This window comes from Rhineura floridana, chromosome 19 (assembly GCF_030035675.1).
Source record: "Rhineura floridana isolate rRhiFlo1 chromosome 19, rRhiFlo1.hap2, whole genome shotgun sequence".
Taxonomy (NCBI): Eukaryota; Metazoa; Chordata; class Lepidosauria; order Squamata; family Rhineuridae; genus Rhineura; species Rhineura floridana.
The window spans coordinates 15,693,149-15,711,838 of record NC_084498.1 but is presented as its reverse complement, the minus strand read 5'-3'; the positions used below and the strand labels follow the sequence as shown (position 1 = coordinate 15,711,838).

Here is an 18,690-nt window from a genome sequence, read left to right as displayed (position 1 = left end):
ACCTTTAGGCAACACTCAGAGAGTTATGATGGATTGTACCCAATAGATGGGATTCAGATTTCTCATCAGTGTTACTCAGAGCGGTATTTGGACCATGCTGTTTACGGCGCATATTAGTACTTCATCATCTTTCATGTCATACTCTGCAAATAAACGTCTGCTCTAAGTTGTCAGTCTGTTTTTTAATATATAAAAAAAATGCTGCCTGCAAGGATAATATGTGTCTGCCTTCGCAGAAGAAAAAGCTGGCTATCCAGCCCCTAACAGATACGCAAAAGAAGGATTAATGGGGTGTCAGGAAGAGTGAATGACTGTGTTTTTCTTCCTTCAAAGAAACTCCCTGATGGTTCTCATCCTATTTTGTTTGGTCATTGCAAAAAAATGACCAGGTTTAGAGTTGCTCCAAAACAGGGAAGAGCTGCAGCTCAGTGGTACAGTATCTGTCTTACATCAGAAGGTCCCACGTTCAATCCCCAGCATTTCTCGGCCCTGCCTGAATCTCTGGTTCTGAAGATACTGCAAGCTTTTTTGCGGAGACTGCAAATCACAGCAGAGTATCTGTGGAAACCTGTAAGTCAGTTAGGAGCTGCTGGTGCTAAAACCAGGAAACCCCCTACCAGGGCTTTGGGTTAGAGGATTTCTCTAGGCTGGGGATAGCCACCGTGATGCCCTCCAGATGTTGTTAAGTTACAACTCCCATCATCTGATGCTAGCGACGGCTACTGGGAGCTGGAGTCAATCAACATCTGGAGGGCCACAGGTTCTCCATCCCAGAGCTAGGATAATAGCAAGTAGGAGTGGGGAACCTTTGGGCCTCCAAATGATGCTGAACTACACCTCCCATCAGTCCCAGAAAGCATGGCCAATGGCCAGGGATGATGAGAGCAGTGGCGGCTGTGGCTCCATGTTTGTGGGGCAATGGAATCTGCTCCGGGCTTTACTCTGAACATTCAAGGGACTGTCCAAGGAGTTGAAACTTAATTCCAAAATAGGTTAAGCACCTGGGAAGCTCCTTGACAGTTCAGACTAAAACCCGGAGTGGATTCCACTCCCCACTGACATGGAGCCACCAGCTTCCACTGGATTAGAGTTGGAGTTCAGTAACAACGAGGGCGGGGGAGAGATTCCCCACACCTGATACAAGAGATCCATCATAGCATTACAATCTTGGCTAAATCTTTCTGTTCCCCACCCCTGATTTTGATTTCAGGTACGCAACAGCAAAGCCAGTGGCTACTGTCTGGACCAGGGTGCAGAAGAGGACGACAAAGCCATTCTCTACCCGTGCCATGGAATGTCCTCCCAGGTAGATGAGATCGTATGTTGTTCTATTTCTTCACTAATAAATTTGACTTTGTTCAGTTTGAATGAGAAGCTACCTAATTTGCCCTTCTCAAACCAGAATGCAAACATAAACACAACTAACCTTTGAAACCTGGGGGGCTGGGGTGGAATGGAATGCCCTGGAAGAGGGCACAGCTAGCACCTTGAACAAGAGTACAGCACACTGCAACATTTTGCTGCAGGTCTTGCTTAGGAAGGTACATAGGAAGCTGCCTTATACAGTAATACCTTCCATTAACGTACTCAATGAGACCAGAGTGAGTACGTAAACCGAAAATGTCCTTAAACTGAAGCACTACCTTTTAAAACTTTTTTTTACCTCTCCTTCATGCGGAGCCTCAAAGCCTTTCACTAAAGCCTCTGCTGCTGCGCTGCCGCGCCTTTCAGCTGATCGCGATCGCCTCCCAGCTGATTTGTGGTGGCGCGATCGCTTCTATTTCCACCCCATGAGCTAAAGCCTCTGCTGCTGTGCTGCCGCGCCTCCCAGCTGATCGCGATTGCGCCTCCCAGCTGATCGCGATTGCGCCTCCCAGCTGATCGCGATCGCGCCTCCCAGCTGATTTGCGGTGGCGCGATTGCTTCTATTTCCACCCCATGTGCTAAAGCCTCTGCTGCTGTGCTGCCGCGCCTCCCAGCTGATCGCGATTGCGCCTCCCAGCTGATTTGCGGTGGCGCGATTGCGTTTATATCAACCCCCACCCGCTAAAGCCTCTGCTGCTGCGCTGCGTTTCTGGAGAAATACAGGCATGTGGAGCATGTACCTTATAGCGAGGCGACCTTAAGTGAAGCAAGGTTAAGCGGGTATGCCTGTACTGACTGAGTCAGGCTATTGGTCCATCTAGCTCAGTACTGTCTGCACTTACTGGTAGTGGCTCCACAGGGTTTCAGTCAGGGGAACTTCCCAGCCCTACCTGGAGATGCCAGGGATTGAACCTGGCACCTTCTGCATGCAAAGCAGATGTTCTACCACTGAACTTTGGCCCTTCCCCTAACTAATACCAGTTTTCAAGGTCATTAATTTACAAAGCCCTGAACAACTTAGGTCCAGTGTACCTAAGGGATCACCTGAACCCTTATATCCCAGCTCAGTCACTGAGATCATCTGCCGGAACATCATTGGTCATCCCCCACGTTGGCAAGGCTCATCTGACAAGAACAAGCAATGGAGCCTTGAGGGTCAGCAACCCAGTCCTGTGGAATGCCAACAGAGTTTCAACAGGCACTTTCTGTTATGATTTTTAAACACCTGCTGAAAACTTTTTTGACACCAGGTTTATGCAGGCAATTGAGACAGTAACTTTCTTCCATAGTTAATTGCTTTCTGATTTTAAAATTGTCTGTTGTTTTATTCTGTGTTTACATACTTTGTAAACCACTTTGATATTTTTTTAAAAAAAGCGGTATATAAATATTTTAATAAATCAATAGATGTAAACCACGTTGTGAGGTCTGCCTGAAAAGCAGTAGATAAATGCCTTAAATAAACAAAGAATGCAAAGAATGAATACAGCAGCCTTTCCCAACCTTTGGGTTCCCAGATGTTGCTGGATTACAGTTCCCATAATTCCTGACCATTGGCCATACAGGCTGGGGCTTATGGGAGTTGTAGTCCAGCAACATCTGGGGACCCAAAGGTTGGGAAAGGCTGGAATACAGGATCCTTATAGAATTCCCACTTGTGTTTGTTCAGTTCCTCAGCATGCAATTTGCCCTATCATAGGGGGTAGGTAATTAAAGTCAGGAGAGTCTAATGGAAGAGATATGGGGGAGAGCTTTGAGCATCTCCACTTTGGGGATAGGCCTGGAGGAAAACATATATTCAATTCACATTTAAAGGTGAACCTTCCTAATTTGCACTTCTCAAACCAATGCATAAACTGAAATGTGTACATTTTCAAGTTTTGCAATTCAGTTCCCCAACCAAACAATGCATGCATTAGGGGAAATAATAAAATGCATATATTCATGAAAATAATACCGAAAATGCATTACATTAGGGGGAATTGCTTGCAAAAAATGTGCATTATTAATCAAAAACAGCATGCAAAAATGTGCTTATTAGGAGAAATTAGCACTAAAACAGGTGTAGGGAATTTTTGGACCTCCAGATGTTGCGGAACTATAGCTCCATCAGTTCCTCACAAGCATGACCAATGGCCAGGGATGGTGGGAGTTGTAGTTCAGTAACACTGGGGGGGCACTAAAATGCTGATGAGTTTTCGTTAGGATTTAAAAAACAAAATTGCAAATTGCTGCTGAAAGGAATGTAAAATTTGGGAAATGAGAAATTGGAAGAAACTGAAATGGACAGATGTGTCCATCCCTACTGCTGATGTCAACTGAACATCAGAAAAAAACTTCCTAACCGTTAGAGCAGTACAACAATGGAACCAATTCCCTAGGGAGCTGATGGACTCTCCAACCCTGGAGACATTCAAGAGGCAGCTGGACATCTACCTGCTGAGGATGCTTAAAGCTGGATTCCTGCATTGGGCAGGGGGTTGGACTTGATGGCCTTAGAGACCCCCTCCCACTCTACTATTCTATGATTCTATGAACTAGCCCAGAACAGGCAGAAGGCATCATTGCATGGAATGGAACGCTGCTCTCCAGATGTTAGGTATGGGGGCAGGGATGAAGAATTTTGATGCGTCTGACACTTCCCCCTGTAACTGAAGACTTCTCCTCTGCACTTTGAGATTCGCCAAAGAAATCCAACTTTAGCAACACCAAATTGGCATCCATAGAACTGGACCAAAACGTTCTCAAATGAGAACTTTCAGCCAGAACAAAATGAAAGTAAAGTTTGCAGGTACAGAGTGCAAAACTGGAATCTGTGTGTGTCGGGGAGGGGGGAGGTAAACCTCACTAGTCCCAACATGATGCTGCATCAGCTGGAGACTGCTATTGGCCACTGGCTTTGCAGGGCCCTTGGGCAAGACACCCTCTGTGGTCACTCCCTCCGTCTCCCTCCCTCACTGAGTCTACCTCCTCACTGCAGGAGGTCCAGGGAACTTTTGTCACTGGGCACCCCACTGGAGTGTGGGTCCTCAGCAGATGCCCAGCCATGCTGATCCTCAATACTAACCCTTTTTGAGACTGGGCCTCAGAGCTCAGCAGGGATTTGAACCCCAGTGTTCCAGCTCTAAATCCTGCACTATATTAATTCCACTGCACTTGCTCCCAGTTCCTCTCTTCAGTTTTTAAAATCCATTTGATACTTTAAATGGATTTGTGTGTGAGCCGGGAGGGTGTCTTTTCAAGAAAAAGCAACAGAACTGTGTGACACATTTTTTGTGCAAAGGAAATGCTAATAGGATATGTAGTAGTGCCATTTCCAAGTGCAGTCAAAACATTTCAGCTTTTCCTCTGCCAACAATTTTCACACACACACACACACACAAAGTAACCCTGTACTTTCAACTCGCAGTGAAAATGCGTTCACGGAGTCTCTTTTTAAAAAAAAAAAAATAGAATGTAAAACACATTGGGTGGTATTCAATGCTAGTCCTACTCAGAGTAGACCCATTGAAGATAATGGGCATGACTAACTTAGGTCCATTGATTTCAATGGGTCTACTCAGTGTAGAACTTAGTTGGACACAAGCCAGCTCCATTTAATGGGATGAGGGAATAATCATGAAGCACTGAGAGGAAGAGAAGCCAAAGGGTACTGAAGTAATGGTACCAGCACTGTGGTCCACTTGGATGAATGGGGCAGTGCCTCACCAACCTCAGACTGCTGTCAGCTGCCCAACTTCCTCACACTCCAGCACGACCAAGGAGCACAGCTGAAGATGGAGCTATGCCAATAAGAAATTGTCTTATTGGGGTTGCCAGGTGATGGAGCGAAGTTAGCCAATGAAGCTGGACCATTAGGGTAAATTGGACGCTGCTCCGCCTGCTTCCCTTGGTTTGACCTACCTTACAGGATTATCATGAGGAGAAGTGGGTAGGTGAACCAGCAGGCTGTCCTGACTTACCTCTGTGGGCAGGATAGAACTGGCGGTCACCTGCTTTATTCCCCATGTGGCGCCTTGGGAATGATGCAACACCGTCTCGGATCATCTTCTTCGGCGTATTTGCGGCCTGTTTCCAAATTGTGAAGGAGCCACACTGCTGGCAAGTGCTCAGCCGTGCTGCGGCATCATTTTTAAAGGTTAGGAAAGGACGGAGGGAGCAATTAAGAAGCTCATGGGCCACTTTGTTATTTGAACTCTACGTACCACTGCCATCCTGATCCAAAAGTCACCTGATATTCCCTGCTCTCCTCCTGTATATTCCTGTGTTCTTCATCCCCATCTTTGTTGAGAAGAGGGGTCTGACAGAGATGTTGGTTGATGAGGGCCTTTGCACAGTCCTAGGTAGCATTCTTCACATTCCTGAAGGGCTATCTCCTAGCAGAGGGCAAAGGCTTTGATCTGAGTCAACCTGTTTACTTTGCTCAAAGAACCAAAAAAGAGTCAAGAGATCCTTCCCTTATCGCTTTTGATTCTGTCTAGGTCAGGAATGAGGGACCGACGGCTCTCTAGATCTTGTTGCACTACATCTCCCATCATCCTTGAGGATTGTCCATGTTGGCTGTGGCTGATGGGAGTTGTAATCCAACAACATCTGGACAACCCAAGGGATCACCATCCCTGGCCTAGGTACGGATCCACTGGGACTGAACGTTTGTGAGTCACCCAATTCAGTATCCATTCTCAGTCAATGGTCACAACTGAGGGCTAAGGCTGTTAGACTACCTCTAATGATCTTAAGTTACAGGAGGGTAGGTTTCAGATGAACATCTGGAGAAGCTTCTTGATGGTAAGAGGAGTTTGACGAATGGCAGCAATGACCTAAAGGGGTTGTGGAGTCTCCGTCGCTGGAGGTCTTCAAGCAGGGGCTGGAGAGCCACCCATTGGGGATGCTCTAGCTCTGGATTTCCTGCACTGAACAGGAAGCTAGACTGATTGGCCTACAAGGACAAAGATCTTCCTAATGCTATGTGTTCACCTCTGCCCATATTCCACCAGCTGCAATGATGTCGATCCTTCACTCTTCTTCTGTACCCTGTGCAATTCAGATTTTTATTCACAATCTCGTCCCATCCCTTAAACTTTGGCTTAGTGTTAAATCCACAACTTTAATCCTATCAGAATCCATAGGGATTTCAGCCCATATTTATATTTCTAGGCATGAATTTTGAATATTTTATTTCATTTTTGTCCCTCCTGTAATATTGCTCTGTATTTTACCCTAGCTATTCAATTATTATTATTATTTTATTCCATGTGCCTTGAGGTTTTAAAAGAAAATCTCTTCTGATTGCATGTCTATTGCTCTTCCTTATTTTTTAATGAAAGTCAGATATCATTTAAATCCCAGATGGATCCCCTCCCCACATAACCCTCCTCCCGCAATGCCATTTTAGCACTTTCTGATGTGCCATCCAAATTGGAACTGCATTAATGAATCATCACTCGTGCATTCATGCATAAATAATTCTGACCTTCTCACCCACCAAACAATTACCTGATGTTTCGCTGTACGTGTTATTTGTTTGGACTGGGGGTGCCGGCTTGAACATTAACATTGAAGGCGAGATTGGCAAATATATATATATATATGTCCGTTTTTAATTTTCCTGGCTGAAGCAACTGGAGACTCTGTTGTTACTGTCAAAACATCTATCTTGGATAGGCTCATGATGAGGTACTACTTTGACACTTTGCAGCAAATTTAGCCTCGATAAATCCAGGGGCAGGGGAGGAATAGAGAATAGAGTCGCTTAATTAGATTCAAATGAGGCTTTCATGTAGAGTCCTATTTAGCAAGATGTTGACACAAGCTCACCTAGCTTTCAGTTACTTCCACCATTTTCCTGTGGCCAAACAAAACAGCCCATCGCCATCCTTCAGTAAAAGGAACAAAGGGTTGTGTCCAATGCAAGTCCTACTCAGCGCAGACCCATTGAATTAATGGACACAATTATACAGTTTGGGACCAGGATACCTAAATGACCATCTCATCTCCTACATACCCAACCAATCACTGCATTCTGCAGGAGAGGCTTCCAGAGATACCATCCTATCAGGAGGTCCATCTGCACAATGTCAGAACTGGGCCTTCAGTGTGGTGGCACCTACCCTTTGGAACTCCCTCCCACTGCATATCAGGCAGGTGCCTTCTCTGTTGTCTTTTTGGTGTCTGCTAAAGACGTTCTTCTTTCAACAAGCCTTCTAAAATCTTTATCCCAGTTGGCATCTGTCTTGGATCTAAAAGCAGGGGTATCTACTGCCAAACGTCTACTGGCAGGGAGTTCGACAGGGCAGGACCTGCCACGCTTAAGGCTCAGTCCCTGCTAAAGGCTAGCCAAGCTTCAGGGAGGTGGGGGCTGAGACTACCAAAACTGCCCTGACCAAAAATCTCAATGACTGAGGCAGAGCATAAGGGATCAGGCAGGTCTTAAGCTATTTTGGGTCCAGTTGTTGAAGGCTTTATGAATTAACACATCAACTTTGCCGATTGGCAGCCAGAATCATCCTCATCAAGCCATCTTTCCTTCCTTCCTCTGTGTCTTCCAAAGAAAGACCTTGTGGGTTTTGATTTGCATCGCTTCTTCTTTTCCCCTTCCCTGGCCTCCATGCCAGAAATGAAAGACAATGAAATATATGCATGTAAGCCCAAACACCCAGTTTATTGAGGCAGTTGAAATGGGACTGTCAGCTGAGTCAGAGGGTGCTATGTAAGTCTCACAATAGTGGCCAACACCCACAGGAGGTGCTGGGATCTGTAGACAGCTGCCTAGTGTGGTGAGCCATTGCACTGCAGGTGGCAGCTTCTCAGTGGAGTTCTGTCAGGTCCTGCACTGAGTCCACCCACCCAGGCTGGCCATTGGATCATCCCAGACAGGAAGGCATATGAGAAGGTTTCCTGTTCCAGTTGAGCCTTGCTTGAACAAACAGGTCTTCCTGAGCTCCAATGCGGTCCTGTATCCTTGATTGTTCTTCATCAGTTCTGACTTTTTGCTCAGTCTTACCTCCTGGCCTGTCCTTTTGTCCTGATTATTAGTTTTGCCCCATGGCTGCTGGTTCACTGCACTCTGCTGCCCATGGGCCAGCCTTAACAAGTACAGAGCACGACCAGCCACACGTCAATTGAAAGCAGGCATGTGGAAGTTCTCTTAGTGCTTTGAAACCAGCTTCAGACTGGCATGGGGAAGTTGGTTCAGTGCCAGACAGGACGGTATCTGTGCTAGAAGAATGTATATCTGCTGAGTATCATCTGCTGCTGGCTGTCAACCCTTTTCACACTCTCTGCCTGAACATCGATCAGGGAGGTTGGTGCTGCTGCAGCCCTCACACCAAACTAATTTTGCAAACTGTGGTGAGATGACAGAAGTTTTCCAGCTTTGTAATTGTTAATTAACTCAGCTACATATGAGTGATCCCAGCCGTTGCTATCAGCAAAACATTCCGCTGAGATTTTTTTAAATGTCACCTCTTCGTGGCAACTCACCATTTCTTGCTGAACGTGACATCACAATATAATAAAATATTAAAAAATGGAGAATATTAGGTGACCCTAGAGGGGGAAACATCTCTGCTGCATGTCCAACGTAGCTCTCAGAGGAGCAACATTCGCCTGCTTGATCAAAGATGGTGAACCTGTGGCCCTCCAGGTGCTAGTGAACTACAATTCCCATAATCCCTGACCATTCACCATGCTGGTTGGGTCTAGTGATGACCTGTCAATTCCTGCTTCTCATTTTTTCCCCATTCTTACATTCGGCTGCATTTCAGTGCAAATTTCTCCTAATAAATACATTTTTGTATGCAATTTTGACTAGTGTACACATTTTTTGCAAGCAATTTATCCTATGATGCATTTTTGTATGTTATTTTCAATGAAATATCCAGTTAAATGCCATTTCCCGCTATTTATTTGGTTAGAGAACTGCATCACAAAATTCAAATACGTGCAGATGTCAAAGGATGGCTGTGTTTCAGATCTTACATTGTTTTGCAAACTATGAATTAGATGGATTCGGCTTTACATGTGAACTGCACTGAATTCCTCCCCCATTTCTGGGTCTGATGGAGCCCAACAATACATGGAAGGCCAGAGAATCCCCAGCTGACCATGCTTCCTGATCTGAAAAAGTCCCATGCAGGCATTTACCTCAAGATACCTTCTCCTGGGCTTTAATTGAAGTGCAGGAAGATGGGGCGGCTGGCTACCAAGTGCTTGAGATAGGTGTGCTGGCGGATTGTGTTTTTATGGGAAGTTCTTTTGCAAAAAAAAAAACTTTCTGCTCTGATTTCTTTAGATGTAAAACTATACTTTTTTTTAAAAAAAATGACCATTTCTCAGGAGCAGATTGGACACCCCCCCAACTTCTGATGCTTGCAGAACAGCCCAACCAAGGTCATCATGGGTTTCTCAAGGGATTAAAGTTAAATGTAACAAAATCCTGCACCCCACACATAAGAATTTCACTGACATTTTGTCTCCCCTTTAATCATTTTCAAATATTTGCCTTTTCCCCCCGCTCATGGCTGGAAAAAAAATCAGAGTGGAAATTTTCAGTGGCAACTGTGCATGCATAGTGTTGTATACATTTTTTTTTCCAAAAGGGAAGTCTATAGCACAGTGGTACAGAGAATCTGCCTTGCATGCCGAAAGTCCCAGCTACTGTCCCTGCATCTCCAAGTAGGGCTGAGGGAGACCCCTTGTAATATTTGCAAGAGTTGAAATGAATCCCAAATACTCGTTAGAAGGAACAAACTTTACTTAACAGTCTGTTGCAGCATAACCAAGAGCTCTGCTTTCGTTTTCCTACTGGTCCCACCCCCAACTGATTCCCCATACAACTACTTCTAATTCACTTGAGTTCCTACTCACATTACACCCCTTATCTGAAACCCTGGGGAGCCTCTACCCGTCAGTGTAGGTTATACTGAGCTGGATTCTTCCTATGTTCCTGAAAAGAAGAGTAGGAGCTTTCCTCATACTTCAGTCCCACAAGACTAGGCAATCCAGAACTCCAAACCTAAGAGAGACATTCATAAGCGTTCTTTTCATTATTATTAGTTTTTTATTTGCAAACTTAACAAAAAGAGGAAAGAAGGAAAAGGATACGTTTAGAAAGAAAGAAAAGGAAAGCTGCTGCAATAATAAAATAACAATAAAATACCATCAGCTCACATTAAGGATACAATCACCGCCAGTACAACCTCCAGATGTCCACGTAGGTATCTACATGAAACTGATGTTCAAATGTAACCAGTGCAGTACATTCCTTCCGGCCATTGCCTAGTATCGGAATCTTTGAATCTGAATCTTTATTGTTATTGTTTTTAGCCAATGGCAATATGAACATACAGTAAAACATGTTTAAAACATTTGTAGAACACTGGGTTTCAATCCAATGTTGCTGGATAAAACCCTGGGCTTTCAAAAGCTGATAAAAGTAGGGACAGGAGTAGTAAAAGTTGCTACATTTGTTTAAATTGGGAGTGTACTCACGTGGTCCCCCCCTTTGCTGTTGGTGCTAATATGTTTCGAGAAGGCCATTCCCTAGTAGACAGTTGGTGTTCATCCTTCCAGGCTCTGAACAACCATACTCTGGTTTCTCTTCAGATCATATAGATCTTTTATTCGTAAACATTCTGATGAGGAGTTCCATCTCCACACCTTCTTACTTGCTTTCATGCCCCTGCCCCCCCCCGGTAAGACTCCCACTGCAAACTACTTTTCAACAAACAAAAAACCCTTGCATCCCCCCACAGCACGTTCACTTTTCCTGCCTCCCAGAGCCTTGCATTTGCTCCGCAGATGGCTTTTTTATTAAGAACAGCTTCCGATACGCAATCGAGCCATTTTAAAAAAAGGAGAACACGGAGCAAATTCCACAGGGCATTTGGCTCCTACAGAAAAGATTAGCATATTATGGGCTGGTTGTGTTACGCCATTACTGCTTATGACTTATATATATATAATATATGTATGCATGCATCAACACCCCCCCTCACTTTTCTTCAATACTTTTCCCTGTTCTTTTTGAAGACCCCTGAAGTAACAGATGGCATTTATGGGACCTTTGCTTAATTATAGGCAGGGCTGTTTTTCATTCCATGCTAAAATAAATGCAGCATTCCAAAGCCTGCTCCAAGGAAAGGTTGGATCTTTGGAGAACAGTGGGTGAAGAAGGGCCATGGCTCAGGGGCAGAGCATCTGCTGTGCATGCAGAAGGTCCCAGATCCAAGCCCCAGCATCTGCAGGCAGAGCTGGGAATGTCCCGTGTCTGAAACCCTGGAGAGGTGCTGCCAGTCAGTAGACAATACTGAGCTATATGGACCGATGCTCTGACTTGGCATGAGGCAGCCTCCTAACCATTTCTCCATCAAGGGCTGCATTCCCTAAGGGGTAAAGTGTCAGGAGACCGCATTCTGCTAGTGGGCAGGACTGCAGCCAGTGGTAGGCAGGGCCAGAGCCAACACTGGATGGCGAACCCCTGTTCTCCACCCTCTCTCTTTCTTCCAACTCTTTTCTCCCTCTTTGCCACCCCCCGCATTTTCTCCCTTCTTGCCTCTCACAGCCAGCTTTCAGTGTGCAAGTTGCCCACCCGTGGTATAAAAGATGCAAATACTTTCTTTTCCTTATTGTGCATCCTTTGCAATGCAATCCTGTGCATGCTTACTTGGAAGCAAGGCCCTAGGTAGGGCATTGTGACTTATGCCCAACGGAGCATGCATCGGATTGCAGTCTTATTCTGGTTTTGCTAGCTCGTAGAGCTTCAGTTTAACAATCAGTCCCTCTTTCCCAATGAACTCTGGGAACTGTAGCTCTGTGAGGGGAATAGGATGTCTCCCAACACCTCTTAGCACCCTTTTACTGTTGTTGTGTAAATCTGTATATTTGTTAAGCAAAGAATAACAGCAGTCTGAAATGCGTGTGTGCCAGTATGTGCGTTTAGCTAAGAAATCAGGCTTTTAGCCTGCATTGAGATCACTGAGACTTAAGACTTGGTAAAATAAAAAAAGCTTATTTATAGAAATACATAGTAGATAGAAAGGCATTTCTTGGCGATCACTCGTGACCGAGTAAGATTGTCTTCCAAAATATAGTCTTTAACAATGGATCCGTCTGAATCTGTATCCACTGCCGATGTACCAGACCATGACTAGGGGCTTCTGGATTTCACAGTCCTGCCCCCGTCGCCATTTGTCAATCGCCATGGGACTTTTGTTATGGAAGACGCCTGTGCGTGAATTTGTTTTATGTGGGGAGATTGGTGCACCATGATCAACACAATCTTGACAGAAAAAGGCTTTGATCCAATGGCATGGGTACCATGGCAATTGGAAGTCCTTTATCTGCTGCAGCCTTCATCCGCCTTCACAGCCGTTGTAACATACACATTGTTATCCTCCGTCTGTTCTGCTGTTGAGGACTTTCTTGGATCGTTCTTTGTCTGGTTTCTCTCCCTTGACCTTACCGCCATGGGTGACCCTGCTGGGAGTACATGACTCCCAACGGCATCGCTCACAGAGTTCATTGGAACACGCAAGCCCACTCACCACTACAAGGTGATGATCCAGTGAGGGGTAGAAAGGCATACCTAGTTCTAACTAACTAACTAAGTTGGAGGCGCAATGCCTAGGCTTGGGAGTCGCCCTCATGGCTCAGGAGAGAGCGAGCAGAGACAAAGGTGTCTCCTGTCTCTCAGACAGTCGAAGAAGAGAAGAGAGGAAAGGGCAGAAGGAGGAGGAGCAGATAAGCTTCCTTAAGATGTATCAGTCTAAGGACGGAAGGAAGTCAGTCAGAGCATCACAGGTAAAGGTAATCAAGCCTATCCATCTGGAGGACCCTAACTCTATCTCCCTTCTGGAACATAAACAAAAGAACAAACAGGAGTTGCTCTTGCCCCACTTCCAACATTTACAAACTGCCATTCCCAAGGTTCTTTGGGGGAAGCCATGGCTGTTCAAAGTGGTGTCATGGTGCTTTAAATGTAAATAGTTGTATTCAGCTAAGATCTACTCAGTTTAGACCCATTGAACCTCAGTGAGTCATATCTATTAACTTCAATGGGTCTACTCTGGGTTGGATTAGCACTGAATACCACCCATAGCAGAGATGTGCCACAATCCCCTTTTCCAGCTATCCAAGTTGGTGGTCGTCATGACCTGCTGTGGGAGCAAATTTCATAGTTTAACATTCAGCTTCATTGGATGCTCCTGAGTTAGTGTTATGAGAGAGGGAGAAAAACTTCTCTCTATCCACTTAACATGCCCAGGAGTAGGAGAAAGCCTTGTACTAAGGCCAAGAGCCACAGCCGCCGGACGAGCTTGACCTTTCGAAATTTGTCATGGCATACTTGACTGCAGCCTTCTTTGTGTCAATTTGGTTCCAGCTTGTGCGTTACAGCTCCGAAGGTCTTCTGCAACTGGGCCCCCTGGGATCCACGGCATTTCTGCCAGACTCCAAATGTCTCATAGACGATGGGAAAGGGAGGACCCCAACTCTGAAGAAATGTGAAGATACGCTGAGGCCAGCACAGAGGCTGTGGGATTTCACACAGGTATTGTAGCCAGGTGTACATACACACACACGGAACTTGCAACCAAATGCTGGAGTGTGCCAAGTTTGTACTTGGGATTCTAGGTATTCCTTTCCCTCTCCCCTCCTCCAGGTTCCCGGTTCCTCCACTGTGTATGCACAGTCCTGTTTGGGCTGTTTTTTGGTGTCTCCCCACAGGGTTTTCTCCTCAAAGGTTTGTTTGTCCTTCTGCAAATCTTGGGTTTTCCTCTTGTCCATGGGCGGTGCCATTTTGGCGGCCAAAGGATCGGCACTCACAGCCTCGGAAACAGAGGGAACGATATGAAGCCACCATATGCCAAGAGATGCCCCACTGCCCTGGGCAATCCATTGGGACAAAAATGATAATAATAACTTACAGGACAGGTGCAAATAGTTTTGTTTTTTACTGTTACGCCCCCCCGACACAAACTGCAACATTAAGAAACGCACAGCCTGTGATCCCTCCCGCCATCAAGTATCCATATATGTTTATCCATGAGATATAATCTGTCGCACAAACACTGTCTCATCCTGGTTATATGGGCGGATGGGGCTCTGCCCCACAAACCTCAGCCTGCCCTCAGGCCCCACCTGCCTGCCTTCTTACTTACAACCAGTCCAGGGCGGTGGCCCCGGCTGCCAGCTTCCTCCTTCTTAGGCCACATCCACACTGTGCATTTATTCCACTATTGCTCCACTTTAACCAGCCATGGCTTCCCCCAAAGAATCCTGAGAAGTGTCGTTTGTGAAGGGGGCTGAGAGCTGAGTAGTTTAAGTTAGTCCCTCTTCCCGGGGAACTCGGGGAACTACATTCCTGTGAGAAGAACAGGGGTCTCCTAACCAGAGCTTGGAAAAGTTCCTTTTTTGAACTACATCTCCCATCAGCCCAATCCAGTGGCCATGCTGGCTGGGGCTGATGGGAGTTGTAGTTCAAAAAAAGGAACTTTTCCAAGCTCTGCTTTAAAGTGGAATAACAGTGGAATGAATGCATAGTGTGAATGTGGCCTTAGTCTCTGTGTTGCCCTCGTAGAACTGAGCAGGGAGGACAAAACTAGAATGAGTTGTCTCTCCCTGTGATTGGCTCTGGCTCCACCTGCTGTTGGTCTCTGTGCCTTCCGCCCCACCAGACGCACCAGCCACTATTCATCTAATCACATACATTTAGTGACATTTAACAACAGACATGCAAACTGATTTGAAAGGACAAAAAGAGGAACGGGGGAGAAAAAACAGGGGGTTAAGGACAGGTGATGTGATGATGGGTGGAGTTTCAAACTGAATACAGCTTGCTCACCCACAAGTTCTTATAATGGTGTCCAGATAGTTATATATCTTCTTTTTAACCTGTGGTATATTTATGATGTGAATACATCGATCGGGCAGCAGTTTCAAAAACACTTAGTAGTAAACATCCATTTCTTTACACAAATACTGCAGCCTTCACAAACTAATTTCCCTCCTGATTTTATATCATGCTTTTAGCAATGTTTTGAGATTTTTGTGCTGTAGATCTTTGTGGCGTAGGTCTATTGCGTGCTTGATATCTGTCTTGTACACCACTTAGGGAAGATTTTTTCCTTGGAAAGTGGCATACAACCAATGCCGGGGAACCTTTTTCAGCCAGAAGGCCACATTTCCTTCTGAGGAATCTTCCAAAGGCCACATGATAGCGGTGGGCAGGGCCAGAGGCAAAAGTGGGCGGGGCAGTAAATGCAAAGTGCACGGTAGGTTAGTTCCTACACATGCTCACACACCCCTCTCTATCCTCCAGCCAGGCCAGTAAGAGGCACAATCAGAGTTCAAAGACACATTTCAGCCAGGCAGAAACACTCAAGTAAAGCAAGGCTGGTGACGGACATGGCCTGAGGAAAGAGGGAGTCCTGAGGACCAGATAGAGAGGCTTGGAGGGCAATATTTGGCTCCTGGGCCTGAGGTTCGCCACCCCTGATTTGCATGGTGGACACATCCTGTCTCCAGGTTTGAGGCAGCCTTGGGCAAAGCCTCCTCTGGGGAGCCGCCTCCTCCTCCTCTGTCAGTGGCCTTTGGTGCGCTTGCCTGGCTGCAGCGGCACCATGTCACGCCACACTTGGAAGCAGTATCTAGCCACCCTTTTTAATTTCCCACAGTGCTCCAGAGCAACGCCAGGTGAGGAGCATTCTGGGAAATCAAAAAGATGGCAAGCTCCAGCTGCCCGGTGCTGCTCAGAGTGCCAGGCCAGAAGGGTTGGTTGTTGTTGATTTTAAAGGGGAATCCAGGACCTGTAGCTGTAGTGATGGGCAGCTTTAAAACGGACAGACAAAATTCATGGAGGAGAAGGCTATCAAGGGCAACTAGCCATGACAGCTGTGTACTGTCTTCACTGTTGGAGGCGATATGCCGCCGAACACCAATTGCTGCAAATCACAAATGGGGAGAGGGCTGTTGCGCTCAGGTGCTGCCTGCAGGTTTCCCAGGGCATCTGTTTGGTAGCTGAGAACAGGATGGTGGACTAGAAGCACCTTGGCCCTGATCCAGTAGGACTCTTCTTACGTTCTTAAGGGGATTAGATGCATTCATGGAGGATAAGGCTATCGATGGCTGCTAGCCTCTCCCGATATGAACCCGCCCGTACACTACGGTCTACTACGAAGGCCCTCCTCCGGGTCCCGACTCATAGGGAGGCCCAGAGGGTGCTGACAAGATCTAGGGCCTTCTCAGTGGTGGCCCCCGAACTGTGGAACAGTCTCCCCGAGGAGGTGCGCTTGGCGCCGACACTACCATCTTTTCGGCGCCAAGTTAAGACCTTTCTCTTTTCTGAGGCATTTTAATGTAATTTAATTTAATTTTAAATTGTTGTAATCTGATTTTATATTGTACAGTTTTTATATACTTGTTCTATTAGATTGTGTAATTTTATTGTATTTTTGATGTTCACCGCCCAGAGAGCTATTGCTAGTCGGGCGGTATATACATTTAATAAATAAATAATAATATAAATATAATGGTTGTGTACTACCTCCGCATTTGGAGGTAGCATGCCTCTGAATGCCAGTTGCTAGAAATCACAGGTGGGGAGAGTGCTTTTGTGCTCAGGAGCTTCTTGCAGACTTCCCACTGGGACCTCTGGTTGGTCACTGTGAGAGCAGGATGCAGGCTAGATGAGCCTTTGGCCTCATCCGGCAGGGCTCTTCCTTCCCTACAGCTGATATTATTGACAAGCTTAAAAACTGATTAAATCTCCCTCCTTTTTATGAGCAGCCCTTTTGATATACAGCAGGGCCCTGCTTTACGGCGTTCCGCTTTACGGCGTTTTGTTCATGCAGCTGTTTTCAATTCACACCTTGTCCCGTTTTTGCGGTGCTGGTTTAGTTTTTGCAGCGATTTCCCGTCCTCCCGCAAAGACGCAGTTGACGGCACCCGACGCTGTGAACGTGTCATCAGAGCTTGAAAACGTTCCTCCCACAGTTGGGCTGATGGGAGTTGTAGTTGAAGCAAGGAACATTTCCAAGCTCTGCGCGTCGGGCGCCATTTTGTCTACAGTATTGTCGGTGCGGTGTGATTCAGCATTAGTGTATTCAGCGTCTCTTCTCTGTGTTCTGGCAATTTTCCAAAAAGGTTTAGATTACAGTACAGTACTGTACGTACTGTACTGTATTATATTGTAGTCTGTATACTGTATAAATATATATAAATAATAATATATAATTATCATTAGAATAATTTTACTAATTTATAATCTTACAATTTACAGTATTTGTAATATATATATTATAATACTGTATATACAGTACCCCATGCGTTTAAGGGTAGATCAGATCCTGTAATCTCTTTTTGTGCTTTGCCATTGATCATCATGATTTGATATTTTTTGTTTGCTTGCTTGTTCACCAAAGTCTACCGCATATCAGATTTCAGTAGTCTTTGTTTTCTATCCCTACAGAATGGCCCAATCATCAGCCGAGACACTGGCCGGTGTCTAGAAGTAGAAATGTCCAAAGATGCCAACTTTGGGCTCCGATTAGTCGTACAAAGATGCTCAGGGCAAAAATGGATGATCAGAAACTGGATCAAGCACGGCCGGCATTGATTTCAGTCTGGAAATATGTTCTCTCTGCTGGAGTCCTTTGACCGGTGTGTGAGCAACTCTCCAAGAGATACAGGTTATAAAGAGGACTACTGTGACGAGAAGACAGCTCAACAAATGAGAAGATGACCAGCGTTTTGAATTACAATTGGGCACTTTTGTCTTTCTTTAAAGGAAGGATGGAAATTGGCATCTCATCTAAGGCCACAGAGGTGATACACCTATGCCAGGACTATTCCATTTCATGACTGAATGCTCCTCCATTTCTTTTTTTTTTTAAGCCCTGCATATAGAAAATTAGCATGTCAGAGAGAATACTAGGCTAGAAACCATCTCTTTGATGTACTCGTTTTCTCGGTTCACAGTTTTCCTCTGATCAGTCACATAGCTCTGAAACGGCATAGCCCAAGCCACCTCAGCAAGTCCTAAGCCTAACCTATATTCGTACCCTTGGGTGCTCTAGAAAGACTCGTGCAAGCTTTCTGTTCTTTTGGAACTCAACTGGAGAGGATCCAGATGGACCACTGATCCAGACTTTGCGTCCACTCTCCCAGAGGAAACAGGAGAGCAGCCATATTTGGTTTGGGTTTGCAGGACAGATCAGTCTCGTGCCTCAGCAAAGACAGCTCCTGGGGTGGAAGGATTTGCTAGCTTTACATTGCTGGCCAATGCACAACTCTTATGGTGAACAGAACCGTGTGCCTTTTCTACTG

General features: G+C 45.7%; 1 protein-coding gene across 1 annotated transcript in view; it reads left to right on the top strand.

The window, feature by feature from the left end:
• GALNT9 (polypeptide N-acetylgalactosaminyltransferase 9) overlaps positions 1–18,475 on the top strand; it is a 220,569-nt gene extending 202,094 nt beyond the window's left edge. Inside the window, exons 9-11 of the mRNA XM_061602477.1 lie at positions 1,211–1,306; positions 13,748–13,915; positions 17,834–18,475. Coding sequence (XP_061458461.1) covers positions 1,211–1,306; positions 13,748–13,915; positions 17,834–17,980 — 411 coding nt within the window. The 3' untranslated portion in view covers positions 17,981–18,475. The remainder of the gene's footprint in view (positions 1–1,210; positions 1,307–13,747; positions 13,916–17,833) is intronic.
• The last annotated feature ends 215 nt before the right edge of the window (positions 18,476–18,690 follow it).